At 36.7% G+C, this 14407-nt stretch overlaps 1 protein-coding gene across 27 annotated transcripts in view; it reads right to left on the bottom strand.

Annotated features, from left to right (window-relative positions):
• Nucleotides 1-2526: 2526 nt before the first annotated feature.
• The window catches only part of LOC108154187 (heterogeneous nuclear ribonucleoprotein R), a 51457-nt gene continuing 39576 nt past the window's right edge, over nucleotides 2527-14407 (bottom strand). For 5 of the 27 annotated variants that reach the window (XM_033388867.1, XM_033388870.1, XM_033388863.1 and 2 more), the window contains 9 exons: nucleotides 12852-12985; nucleotides 12658-12786; nucleotides 12461-12601; nucleotides 12296-12402; nucleotides 11837-11958; nucleotides 9936-10213; nucleotides 7584-7851; nucleotides 7353-7499; nucleotides 2527-4125 (listed from right to left, as the gene is read on the bottom strand). In XM_033388867.1, coding sequence (XP_033244758.1) covers nucleotides 3950-4125; nucleotides 7353-7499; nucleotides 7584-7851; nucleotides 9936-10213; nucleotides 11837-11958; nucleotides 12296-12402; nucleotides 12461-12601; nucleotides 12658-12786; nucleotides 12852-12985 — 1502 coding nt within the window. In that variant the 3' untranslated portion in view covers nucleotides 2527-3949. Of the gene's footprint in view, nucleotides 4126-4501; nucleotides 5526-7352; nucleotides 7500-7583; nucleotides 7852-9935; nucleotides 10214-10507; nucleotides 10551-11836; nucleotides 11959-12295; nucleotides 12403-12460; nucleotides 12602-12657; nucleotides 12787-12851; nucleotides 12986-14407 lie in introns of those variants that run through there. The other 22 variants (XM_033388864.1, XM_033388865.1, XM_033388868.1 and 19 more) reach the window with 18 other exon arrangements.

Below are 14407 nucleotides of genomic sequence, written 5' to 3'. Positions count from 1 at the left end.
AAAGTTTCAATTTACACACGGTTACAGTTATGGCTGTTGCTGTTTGCTGTTGCTGTTGTTATGGGGTCAAAGATTAATTTTGCTTGCGCGTCCTCTTCACAAATACACAAAAATGTAAAACCAATTAAAAAGCTAAACAAATTAGTACGTTAAGTATTTAACATTAGGGCTTTATGCGTTAGGTCGTAAAAATATTTTGCTAAAAATTAATATTCATATAGTTTAATATATATATATAACATACTATTGAAAACTTAAGCGCACAAACAAAACTAAATATTCAAATTAAAAACTAATTTTGCCAAACGTTTTTGCTTTCCCGAAAAAAATTAAAACAAAAATTACAAATTACAATATTTAACACAATTAGGGGATTTTTTGGGTGGAGGGAGCGGGGAGGCGGGGATGGGTTTCAGGAAGGATATGGGGAAAATTTCAGGCTTCCAAAGAAATGGTTTCCAAATAACGGCACATAATTTTGGTGATAATTTCATTAATCATAATTTTCATCAAGTTCAACGAAATCGGAAAACTTTAACGGAGTGTGTAACAATTTGCCAATTGGTTTACAGTTTTAGTTTAGTTTTTAGTTTACAATAGAAAAACACATTAACAATAAAAACTTACAAATTAAATTACAAATTTAAAACAATATAAAATCAGTACAGTTATCGAATTAAACAAATCGTTAAAATTAGTTATATGTATATATTTGCAATTTGAAGTGGGTTCAAAGGTTCAAAGTCACCAAATATGTGGAAAATTTCACAGGCGAAAAATCGAAAATTTTGCATGATAAAAATACGCGGCGTTGAAGAATTTTTCTTTTTTTTTTTCGTTAATATCCTTAAAAAAGTAACTCATTTGTTGTGTTTGTGTGTGTTTAAAGAGAGAAAAAAAACGTAATAAAAGTTTTAAATGATTTCTCCCCTTTCTTTTTCGAGGGCAACCTCTGCTCTCGATCGGGAAAAGGTAGATCCTTTAAGAAGAACTCCTAAGGAAACTTATCAAAAATTATTTTAAAAAGATGGTTAAATATTTAAGTGATTTTTTTTGTTTTGCTTGTTATTGTAGATAGAAAATGGCGCACACTTCTCTTCCTTCTCCTACAAAGACAGTTTACTTTAAACATTATGTGTGTGTGTGTGTGTATATGTTTTGGTGTTGTGTGTGTGTGTGAGTGTGAGTGTTACTAAATTTAATCTTAACTATGGTCATTTAGAATTTGTTGTATATTTTCCTCTTATTGTTTGTGGCTAATATTATGTATTGTATTTAAAGTTCTTTGCTGGTTTGCAAATTTTGCGCAAGTTCTCATCGTTTTTATTTTTATTTTTATTTATTTTTTTTTTAACTGTAGGCAACTGCTTGGTGTCTGTGTGTGTGTGTGTTTGTTTGTCTGTGTGTACTGGTAATTTAAAAAACTGGTGTTTTTTAGGCTTATGCTGAACAATGTTCATAGATACGTTTTAAAACACACGCGCCCTTGTCCTTCGTCAACGGCCAACAGTTTTGTATTCGCTTTATACTTGAGTTCAAAATTGGAAGTATTCTTTTGTTAGTTTAAAACTAATTTATATATTCTTTTTGTTTTGTTTTGTTTTGTTTTCTTTTTTATATAATATATATATATATATATATTAATTAACTTGTTGCTTTACTTGAGATCTAGCAATAGCGGAAACGCAGACATAAACGACAGATAAATTTCAACAAAAAATAAAGGGATTTTTGGTTGTGAATTTCGCAAAGTAATCTAAATAAATGATAGGCAAGTTTTTGCTTGATAATTGATTTTCCTATATAAAAGTATTTTCTTTTTTTGACACGCGTGTGTGTGTGTGTGTGTGCTGTTTGTAGGCATGGCATGGAGTTACAGTTAGGTTCGCTATATATGTATGTAGGTGTGGGGCGTTACTTTCATTCGTATCATATCATATCATATCATATCATATAATATCATATGTGCGTAGCAGTTCTGCTTAGATGAGTTCGTCAATAAAATTGGGAGAGAGTTTTGAGTCTGAATTGTTAATTAGTTGAGAGGCTTTTAAGGAGAATTTCTAGAATTTTATGAATTGTTTAGGTTTGCTGCTAAAACGCAATCGAGCGTCGGCTAATTGATTTCTTTCTTTCATAATTTGCTCTTATTTATGTTTTTTTCTTTGAAAGTTAAGCACAATTTGTATGTTTATATGTGTAAATATTAAGTATTCGTTATTTTGTTATTAAAATTCATAATATTCATCGTTATTATTATTAGTTTTAATTTTACTTTTACTTTTAATTTTACTGCTTGTGATGTGTGTGTTGCGGTTGTTGTCTTTCTAATTCGTTGCTTCAATTGGCAGATATATTCTCCGGGATTTGCTTTTGCCGGAACCATCTGCACATTTGTGTGTGTGTGTGTGTTTATGTGCAATTTTTTAACCCTACATATATACTTTTTCTTCTGCCAGTTAATTGATTTGAAGTTGCCTAAGACTTAGGGTTCGTTAAAAAATAGTTTTTGTGTTTTCCAATTAATGCAGAAAGTCTTTGCCAGTTGCCACTGCCAGTCATTATATAATAATGCTGGGTGCATTTACATATTCTTTTTGTTTTTTTTTTGTTTTTGTATGTATTTTCTTATCATTCTCATATCAATTCAATCAATCTAATTTATATTTTTTTTGTTTTCTTACTTTTTGTTTTGTTTTTGTTTTTTGTCAGTCAATGTTTCTTCATTAAGCTTTGCTTTTCACTTTGAATTCTTGTTGTTGTCTCTCGAAGTCCCTACAATATTAAACATTTTTTGTTTTTTTAATTTAGTACACATCAATATTCATCTGAACCTGAATCTGAATCTGATCTCTCTCGTATATATGTACTGGTTTCCCATATGTCTTGCTGGCTCCTTATTGCTGTGTGGTTATATACAGTAAAGGGAAATCGCTTGTGCACTATTTGCTTGTGTGTTAATTTTGCTTAAGGCTCCTCTCCTCCTCTCTTCTCTTTCTGTATATAGTCGAATCGATTTCGAATTTGTTTTTTGTTTTGTTTTGTTTGGTTTTTTTTACGCAATTCAATTCAATTTCAATGTATAAAAAGGTGCTACATGCTGCTTAAGATTTAAAATCAATCCGTACTGGGCTTAGACTGCTCTCTCTATATAGTTATAGATAAATATATATATTTTTAAATTTATATATCGTTTTTCGGTTTTTTGTTTTGTTTTTTTTTTTTTGCTATATGCGCTCAATTATTGTTTCGATTTCAAGTTAAAAACGCTATGAGACTTAATTTGTTTTCGTTATACTTTTTCTGTGAACTTTTAAAACGATTCGACTTCGATTTTGTTTATCTACGAGTTTATACGGGTTTGATCTTTTCTGATTTTAAAAATGGTTCTTGGGGGGGAGGAAATCGGTTAAATGAAGAAATTTTTCTTTTAAAATTCTGCTGCTGCACAGGCTATATAAGTGTTGGCATACATACATACATACAGATACATATATACTCTACTTGACTGATTTGTTGCTGCTTCCGATACCGATACCGATTCCGACTCTGATACTGGTACTGATTCTGCAATATTTGTTTGTTTGTTGTTAAAGCTATTTCGAATGAATCAAATGAACAGAACGGAAATCGGTTTGGTTCCGAAATGAATGCGTTTATATCTAAAGCAAGTTAAGGATCTCTCAGAATTTTCTCTAGCTGTAGGTTCTTATGGTTTATACAATTCTTTTAAAGGGAATTTATTGCTTTTAAGAGTTTTGTTACTTGGATCTAGATCTTCTCCAGGACATCGACGAGTGAAATTATTATTATTATTATTATTATTATTGGATGTTGCTGGGGCTGTAACTTCCATGTTGTGTGGCTGCTTTATAACTGATATCATATATAGGGTTGCTGTTGTTGTTGGTGTTGCTGTTGTTGTTGTTGTTGTTGTTGTTGTATTGTTCTAACTCCATGCCGAAAACGTATCCATGTACCACTGTTCACCATTTGTGCCTAAAGGTTGCTGTGGTAGCGGTAAACTGCCCCAACTGCCGCCATTTCCTATTAAACCGCTCGGGTAACGTCGCTTAACATCTGCCGGATTTTGGTGACCTCCATCGAACTTACGTTTACCGACTACTGCAGTGGGTAGGTTCATAGGTTCGAGGACAGCATTTTGTTGTTGGTTGTTGTTGGTTGTTGTTGTTGTGTGTGTTTTGTGTGTGCGTGTGGGTGTGGTTGAAGGTGTTTTTCGAAAGAAAAAAAAGAGAAAGAGAGTTAAAAATATTGTTAATACAAAAATGGTTCAAGGTGGTTTCTATTATTTTCTTTTTTTTGATTTTGTTGTTGATAAAGTTCAAGTTTTAGCTGGGCTATGGTTTAAATGAGGTTTTCTTGATGTATTTCATTTTTTTTTCTTTTTTTTTTTGCACAATTTGTTGCATTTTTTTTTCAGTCTGTTTTTTTCAAAGGGGCTTTGTGGTGGTTCAATAAAATGTTAAAGACAAACAGGTGGTTTTTTTTTATCATTGCTCATTTAATATTTCCCATTTGCATTATTGGGGGGTTGTTTCTTTACACATCAAAAATCATGAATTGGTGTTAATTCGACATAACGTTTTGGGGTATGGTATATGATACATTTACAAAACGTATACGTATAACGTGGTCTTGTTTTACACAAAATGAATTAGATGTGGGATATTAAGGGTGTTATCATGTGTGTGTGTGTGTGGGTGTGTTTGCTTTGGTGTGTGTGTGTGTGCTTGTGTGAATTACAATTATTACGAATTTGTTTCTCAGTGTGTAAAACATAGCACACGTTATTATCGCCGGAAAAACATTAAACATTAATTAAAAAAATGTTAGTGACAAGGAATCGACCGATCGTTTTTATCGATCGATTCCTGTATCGAGCGCTGACTCTGGGCTGTCTGGGCTGTCTGTGTGCTTGATTGAAGCTAAGATTCTTCTTCACTTGTCCATTGGGGGGAGATTTGGAATTTTGGAATGTCGCCGCTCCTTTTCTTGAGTTGGGTTTTCTTGAGCTGAGCTGAGCTGATCTGAACTGAAGCTGTTTGACTGGTGTGTTTGGTCCCGGTGTTTCTTGATTATTGAAAACGATGCCCCACAACCGACGATTACTCATCTGGTATTATCGTTTTCAATTGAATGATTACAAAGAATACGTAGATTTTGTTTACTAATGCATAGTGTCAAGTGTGAGAAGAGTGTGTCTTTGGGTTTTTTTGTGTTGTGTGTTCGGGTTGGCTGCATAGCACTTGAAACATTACTTGGCAATGAGACTTGAATACTTGTATTTAGGGGGACCAGGTTCTTGATTTCTTTTCGGACCGAGATGTCTTGTGTTTGGAGCTATGCTTTTTGGAATGCTTGTGTGAATGCTTGCTTTTCCTACTGTGGGAGCTATCTCGTTTCTTTGGCTTCTTGACAAGCGGGCGACTTTCGCCGCTGGCCGAGGGGCTCGACGAGGCGCTACGCTTAGTTGCCCTCCATGGACGTCTTGCGAGTGGCTCCAGCTAGAAACAGATTTAGTTTTTTTTTTTTTTTTTTTCTTTACGATGTGTGTGTGTGTGTCAGAAACAAAGCGCATGTAAGAGTGTGGTTGTGTGAAGCATTCTAAATATAAATCAAACGATCTGTATCTACAAATACAGCCACAAAGTGTACGAAGCAGGTGAGTGTGTGTGTGTGTGGGGGAGTCACGCTTTTGCTGCGGATGCAGATACAAAAGCGTGCCAGGAATCCGGTGGGTTGGGGGTTCGTTGCTCCATTGATAACAAATTATAAGAAGGTTTGGAGTCTGTGTGTGTGTGTGTGTGTGTGAACATAATACACGAATCGATTAGTATCTGTATGTAAAGGTGTGGTACAAATCAAACAAAACTATTTCCAGTTGATTCGCACCCTGTGGGGGAATATGTTTTGGGCTTGGATTATAGGGGGGTTGATTATATTACACATATATGTATTTTATTTATGGGCTTATGTAGGTTACTAATACTATTATTATTTGATTTTTATTCACATCCTTTGGCTTTGTGTGGCTCGGGTTAGCAAAGCATGATGGGTAATTAATTAACAAGACTCTCGACTCTCGATATACAGAAATGCACATACAAATAATATATATGTATATATGTATATGGTTAATTTAATGGGCTAGAGTATAAATTATATATTTATTTATATAAGATTTGTGCAATCGCAATCGATCTGTAAGTCAATCTTGACGCGCGTTTCGTGTGTATAAGTATATTATTTATGGCCTGGCAATCAACAAATTTTTTTTTTTTTTTTACCAACAGATTAACGCGGGACACAAAAAAAAACAACAAAAATTATATACACGTACGTCAAAATTTTGGATGATTTCTCTTAGGGGCTATGGGGCTCTTACTCTCTTCTATGTCTGCTATGAAGGATGGGTGGGGGGAGGGCGATTAGAGACAAAAACAGGGCAGACACTCCTCCATGTACTTGCTGGTACTTTTTTTATAGTTAGTAAAGTGACAACAATCTTGTGCGAATGGATATTGGTGTCTGTCTGTGTGTGTGTGTGTCTGTATGTGTGTGTGAGATATACTAATCGATTCATAAACGTTTACACAGAAGACACTGCTCATTGTTAGCCACATATCCGTATCAATATGCAATTAAAACAATCATATAATTTGTTATAATGGTACATAGGTATTGCGTGTGTGTGTGTGTGTGTAAGTGTAAGTGTAAGTGTGTGTGTGTTTATTGCTGCTTACAGTTCGAAGAAAGTAAGGAAAAAAGAGACAGCAGTCACGAGAGGGCATGCATCAAAAAATCGTAGCATACATTTCAGCGCCGACACAAAAGAAATGAAAAACCCCATAATTATATGGAAATATATGTATGTATATATGGAAAGCACACCAAGAAAATTCGTAAGCAGCAAAAGCACAACTACAGTGAACACAAGAAACAACGAAAGAAAACTGTATAATTCGTGATTATAGAAATATAGAAAAAAGAGAACACAACACAACATCGAGGTTAAAGTAGGAGGGGTTGTTGGGGTTTGGGGTTGTTGGGGGCTTCTGGGTTGGGGGCAGAGACACACGACATTGAGGGGGGCCTTCTTTTGCTGGTTGTCGGGGAGAAGTTCGGTTTTCTGGATAGGTCGTATCTCTCGATGGGTTTCGTTTCGTTTCGTTTCGGTTCTTGTGCGCCTTATGGATCAGCGAGAGAGAGTGTATGTGTGTGTGTGTGGTGTGGGTTGTGGATGTGTGGGTTTGTGGGTGTATGCGGGGGTTTTTTTACAGTTTACTTGGCTTTACTTATTAATTTATATGAATTTGACATTTGCAATTTACTTCTTTCTGGGTTGTTGCTGTAGTTGGATTGTCTTTGCAGTTTTCTTTCGACGTAGGTTGTTGGGAGATTTAGCTTTAAGTTCATTCGTTTTGATAGTTTCGATTGGTTTTTTGTTGGTTGGTTGATTGTGGTTGTGTTTTTTATCTCTGTAGTATTTTTGATTTATGTTATATTTTTGTTGTACTTATTTTTTGGTTTTGGTTTTTGGTTTGTTTGTTTGTTGAGCTCACCTGGTAAATTTTGTAGCGGCTTGACGTGCTGGGTGCCACGAGCGTTGTGACGCGTTTGTGCCACCCCACGGACCCCCCCGGTTGCTGCCGGCGCCCCCTGACCGGTGGCCCCCCGCTGAGCTACCGCCGCCGCCTGTCCCACCGCCGCCGCCGCCGCTGCCGGTCCCGCCGCCTGTGGCACTGTTTGGGCCCCCCGACGACTGATGCTGCCACGCTGGCCAACGGCTTTGCCACGCTGCACTGTGGTTCCATGCCCACGACCAGCCCCCTATTATATGGCCATCATCATCAACACAATCCACACATGGCATCATCATCATCGTCGTCATCGTCATCATATCATGCATGAGCGTGGCATTTGTGAGGGTTTAAGTGTGTGTGTGTGTGTGGGTTGAGTGTTTGTATGCGTGTGTGTGTGTGTGTGGGTGTGCGTGTGTTCGTGTTTGGGTGGATTCATATAGCGATTCCAGATTCGGTTCCATTATCCATCATTATCCATCATTCGTTGTTGGTCGGTTGTTGATTTGATTTTGGATTTCGAGTTAACGTTTCGTTCATTTTCGTTTTGGTTTTTAGAGTTTTGGTTCGAATCGTATTGATATTTTTTTTTTTGCATTATATAAATAATTGAAATTGTGTTTGTATATATATGGATCGCCAAGAGAATTGTCAAATTTTGGTCATTTCAAATCAAATGAAAGTAAGCAAGATGAAAATACATTTTTGGAGTTTTTGGGGTATTGGAATTTTGGATATTGGTTTGGAAATTTTCGGCAGTCGAATCGATGAGAGAATTTCGAATTTGGTTTTGTGGTGGAGGTTGGGAGGATTTTGGGGGAGGGGAGGGTCAGAAAAACGGTTTTGGTTTTCGAAAAAGAAAGGTAATCGATGGTGTTTTTTTTTTGGTTTGGTTTTTGGTTTTTGATTTTTGATTTGGTCGTTGGTTGGTTTTTGATTTAGGTAAATGGCAGAGATATAGAATTCGTAATTTTAGTGTGGGCATTTTTTTTTTTTGGTTTTTGGTTTTGGTAATTTGTTTTGTTTTTGACGAACATATATATAATTTTTCAAGATTTTTTGTTTTTTTTTGTTTTGTCATATTGTACCGAAAAACAAATGAATTGTTTGTATATAGATAAGTATATATATATATATATAACAAGAACACATAAAAAGAAAGAAAAGAAAAGAAAAAATCGAAATAAACGCGTTAGATTCTTGGTGTAAACTGTTTTTTGTTTGATTGTACATACACGATGTAATGTATGCATATAAGATATATGTGTATATTGATATAGAGAGATACGTCTGCGGATGTTCAATAATTAACTAAAATGTATTTGCTTCTCTCAGTATTTGTATCTGTATCTGTATCTGTATCTTTTAGCTAGTCTTTGTCTTGCTTCAATCGGATATTATAATATACTTATAACAACGGATATGACACGTCTACTCGCATGTCCAGGCAACAAAAGTATTTTCCTCTTGCGATTGACACAATATTCAACGAAAAAATATTAAAAAAAAAAATAACTTTACCAAGTTTATAAATTTGTTTAAAAATTATAAACTAGATTTTACAATAAGCGTATGCGGTTAATGGTTTATTAAAGCACTGGCATAATAATAACAATATATATTTAGGGCAATCATATTTTAAAACTAAAAAGCGCTTCACTTAAACACGAATTAAAATTAAAATTATATGGGGAGCACGCTGTGTTCAGCTCATCAAATTATAATTAATGGGTATTTGGGCCTGCCGGGTCAATGGGTGGTGCAATTAAGGGCATACAAGCAAAGCATAAGATTAAAGCAAAATAATAAAGCACAAATTGTTAATTGTTTGCATTTTTTCAATGGGCGGCGTGGCGAAGCGGTTCTCTCGATTCTCTCGAAACAGGCAGCGAATATGTATGGATGTATATGTGTACTCCTTCCAGCAATGGGCGTGCACTTGTTTGTGTGTGTGTCTGTGTGTGGGTGTGTTTCTGTGTGAGTGTGGGCGTGGCTTTTTTGTATTTTGGATGCAGCAGCATGTAACGTGCAAATTTTGACTTTTTGTAAAACGAAATGAAGAAAATATAATTTTGGGAAATTAAAGCATCCGTTAAGCAAAAACAAAAAGCGTTTATAAAACCAACAAAATATATACACAAAATAACTACGTTTGGGGCGGCAACTCTTTAGAACTGAAGGATCTAATCAGAATAAAATCAAATATACAATATATATTCACAAATATGTTCTACAATTCTCGTGTGTTTCTGTGTGCGTGTTGTTGTTGTTTTTCTCTGATTGTTGTCCGATTCGGGAGTAGCCAAAAAAAAAAAAGATCTATTTATAACGCACCATAACGGCCGACGAGTTCGAGCCATTTTCTTGGGCTTTCGACGAATGCTGTGCGGCACTTGATGTGGCCCCAGCCATTCCGGATCCGCCTCCGACTCCGACTCCGCCTCCGCCGCCGAGACTGGTGCCGCCGCCGCCGCCGCTGCTGCCATCGTTGGTGGCATTCGGATAGTTATAGTAATGGAAATCACCTTCGTAGGTGCGGTATAGATCGTCGTAATATAACTCGTTGGTGGCCAGACCAGGACGGTATTCCGGGTACCCAAAATAGTCGACCTCTAAATAATGTTGTGCAGGCCATTTGAAGGGGTTGGGTTAGGCAGGATAAGGTGGGATAAGGTAGGTTAGTGATGATGCGGCCCTTAGTTGAGGGGGCAGGGTGGGTTATAGCTGAGAGACCTAGTCCTAGGCTGCCAATTGTTTCACCTTAGCCAATGTTGCACGAATTGGGCGCGTACTGTAACGCAAAGGAGGTGTGTGATTCGGGATGTGGGATCTGTGGCTGGGTCGTGTGTGTGGTCGAGGGGGGGGGTCGGTATGGCTTAAGTAGATGAGACTTGAGGATTACTTACCGGTGATATAACATCAAACAGTATACAGGGTGCTTAACATTCGCTACACAGAGAACACAATTGCAACATTTAATTATCATAAACAACTATGAACAACGTTTAAGGTTTAATGGCTAATGTTCTATGGGTTTTAATGGGTTTCGGTTTGGGTTTCCGTTTCGGTTATGAGAGTAGGTAATGTTGTAGTTGTAGTTGTTTGCTTTGCACTTTGGCTGCGACACAGAGAGCGAGAGAGAGAGAGAGGTTCAGAGGAGCAGGAGGACGGTAGGAGAAAACAAAAACTATAAAGAATCGACAACATCGAAAATGGAACTCAAAAACGAACATGCAAATAAACAAAAAACAAAAAACAAGAGAGAGACAGAGCGATATCGACACATAACTTGCAAATGCGAATATAGAATAAGGAAAAACCAACAACATTTACGATTAGTACAATGAAACAACGGAAACAGAAAATATAAACAATTGAGAAGTGATAAGTGAGGTTATGTTCAGGTTAAAGTGAGGTTATGTTTCAATTGGTTTGCCAATGTTTCGATCTCGATCTCGATCTGGATCGTTATGGGTTAGTAGACTCAATCTAGCTGGAGAGTACGTCTGGGGGCAGTGCTAAGCGTGACTTTAAGGGCTCTAGGTATCTGTGTGTGTGTGTGTGGTGTGTATGGTGTGTGTATGTGTGGTGGTTAGGGGGCGGGGCTGGGGGGGACGAGCGTACATTTGTTAGTGGGTTTGAGCGCACATTTGGTTAACCTTAAAGAACTAACTAAAATGATGAGGCGAGACAGAAACAGAAACAATAATCAAGAAGTTTAAACAATATAAGAACAAAACGTTGCGATCTCAATGGTGGACATGATACAATATCGTATAACTTAAGACTTAAACAACTGCAGACCGGATTAGTGTTTTGCTTACGGCTTTGGTTAGACTCTTTCAACTAGAACTAGAACACAAACCTATCAAATAAGTACCGGGTTTTTTTTTTGGGGGGGGCAGTAGCTTGATATACGCCATATATATGTGTGTGTGTATGTGTTTACATGTGTGAGAGTGTTAGTATATGTGTTTGTGTGTGCCTAACAACTTGGCTAACTGACTACGAAAACTAAACATAAATTAACAAAAGTTATAAAGTATTTTTTTTCTTCTTTTTTTTTTTTTTGTTGTCCCAAAGGAAGGCGCTTGCGGCCTTCGCTTTCTCATCTACCATCATCATCGTCTGGCAGATGGCAGCGATGGTTCGAGCACATATATATGTATATGCATGTACATACAGACATCTAGAATGTATCTGATGGATTCACTTGGCCAATTTGCCAAACTTACCGTATTCGCGAGGTATCGGCGTACGGAGCGGCATGCGCGCACCTGGCAGGCGCATGGGCGTCAAGGACATCATGCTGGGATGTGTCGGCGACAGATTTCTGTATGGAGACAATGTTTCAAATCTTTACAAGGATTATCCCACATGATCGAAAGATGGGATTGAGTATAAATTGGCAATGTTTGTGGTTTGTCGTTTGTGTGACGGAAGTTTGCGGCAACGAAAGAAAATATAAAGTAGAAAAAATAAATTAATTCAAGCTCTGGTTAAGCTAGTGGCAGGCGACTTGAAAAGCAAACAGAAATTAAGATCAATTTGGGTTCTTAACGAAACGAATGGAATGCAGGATTTTTGCATTTGTTTTTTTGTGATTTGGAATTTTGCGCCAGGGTTTATTTTGTTTGTAGATTGTTGTTGTGCTAGCCAAGGATCGTGTAAATATTTAGGCTGGAATTACATACCCCACAAGGCCGGGACGTGCCTGCATCATTTGCATCATGCGACGTTCACGGGCGCGCAGAATTTCCTCCTTTTTCTTTTTGTCTGAAGGCGGTTTGGCGAGTGAGACCTAAACAGTCGAAGGATTAGAGTTTATTTGGAGACTTTCGTAGGGGTTTGGCACCTACCTCGATATTCGAGGCGCCGATCTCCTTGCCATTAAGGCCACGCATAGCTTCGACGGCGCTATCACGATCCTCAAAGTGTATAAAGGCATAGTCTTTAATTTTCTTAACGCGTTCTACTTTGCCATATTGCTCAAATTGTTCCTAGACATAGAAATACAAAGTTAATCAGTGTGTTCCATTCTCCTTGGAGTACAAACCTTTAGTTTTTCCTCTGTGACGTCCTGGGTTAGATTACGCACATAAAGAACTTTAACCTTAGACATTGTTTGCTCATCTGGCTCCTCCTGTGGATCGGCCCAGTCGACTATTATATCACATCCCCATACCTGCGAAAGAAAAACCATGTGTTAGGGATAGTTATGATAGGGTATGGGGGGGGGCGTGGACTCACCTTAATCCTACCAGTGCCAAGTCTTCGTTTGGCCAAAGATGCCGCCTTGTGTGACTCGTATTCGAGAAAGCAGAAGCCGCGATTCTTTTTCTTATCGTCTGGTGAACTGTATATGATTACCTCGTAAAGGCCAGCTATAGGTTCAGATTCGGGTTCAGATTTATTTATAAATATAAAGAAAAATGTCATTTAAGTACGTTGCTATTGAAATTGCGTTATCAATTCGAATGCAATTTTATGATTAGTTGGTTGCATATTGTAAAAATAGAAAACAACGTAAGAAATACAACAAAAAAGTATTTGTATTTTGGCGTGTGTGTGTGTGTGTGTGTGATAGAGAGAGTAGTTATAAGAAATACATATATGGAATATTTAAAGAGAAATGCACAAAATTTTACATGACAAGCATCATCCATCCATCGGGCTATCATTGTTATGTAAAATAATGAATCTTTCCGATATATATATAGTGTGTGTGTGTTTTTTTTTTTTTGATTTTGAAAACCAATGCCAACAATTGCTTCATTTGCTTTTGCTTAAACTTTTTGAAATATTTTTGAATAATTGAGAGAGAATGCGGCTAAGCTAGTAACATTTTCGTGTGTAACGGGTAATGCAAGGATCGGAGACAAAGTTTTACTGAGAGAGAGAGAGAGAGAGAGAGAGAGCGGGGGGTACGGGGGGGTGGTATAACATTGAGTAACGTAACGTAACGGATAGAAGGTTATGTAGAGTATTTTGTAAAACGAAACACACACTTAGAAAAAACACTTAAAAAAACCTCTGGTATTGCTATTTGGTTGTTGTTTTTGATTTTTGTATATATATAGTACATGTGGCAACAAAAACTAAACGAAAAAGAATACGATCGATGTATAACAAAAAAAAAAACACAACACGAAGTACGAATACGAGTACGAGTAGAGCACATATTGAGCTGGGGGGTTGGTTTCTTTTCTTTTCTTAGTAATGGAAACAATAATGGGTATAAACTATACACAAACATAGCCAGAGTTAGACAGAGTAAGATAGAGAGAGAGAGAGATAGAGTTAGAGAGAGAACTGTGTACACTGAGATACAAAAAGAGATCGATAGACGAACGAAACAACAAAATATGGGCAGAGTTTTTGAATTTGGTTTTCGAGTAGTTTCAATATCGATTTGATTCGTTGGGTTGTTCAATTTTGCTCGGGTAGTGGCGCTTATGTGAGAGATAGATAGTTACACTTAGAGAAACATAGAGTAAAATGAGTTTTCTTTTTTAAAGGCTTGTTGTCTCCAGTCATTAAGTAGTATATATATATATATTCAACGTGAATAGGCCAGAACATATCGATTTAGGTAAACGAATTGCTTTTTTCTTATTTTGGTATTGGTTTTGGTTTTGGGGCGGGATCGGTTTCGGTGTGCGCCGTTTTGTTATCTATATTATAGTAGTATATGATATAATCGTATATAAGTCTGCACTAAAACAAAAACTAGGTTTGTCCCTTTTTCAAAAATATTCAAAATGTTTTTCTTTTTTATTTTTTTGGTTTTTTTGTTTGTTTTCTTT

The sequence above is a fragment of the Drosophila miranda genome, chromosome 2 (assembly GCF_003369915.1).
Source record: "Drosophila miranda strain MSH22 chromosome 2, D.miranda_PacBio2.1, whole genome shotgun sequence".
Classification (NCBI taxonomy): Eukaryota; Metazoa; Arthropoda; class Insecta; order Diptera; family Drosophilidae; genus Drosophila; species Drosophila miranda.
The sequence above is the reverse complement of the archived record's forward strand: the minus strand, read 5'-3'. Positions and strand labels throughout refer to the sequence as shown.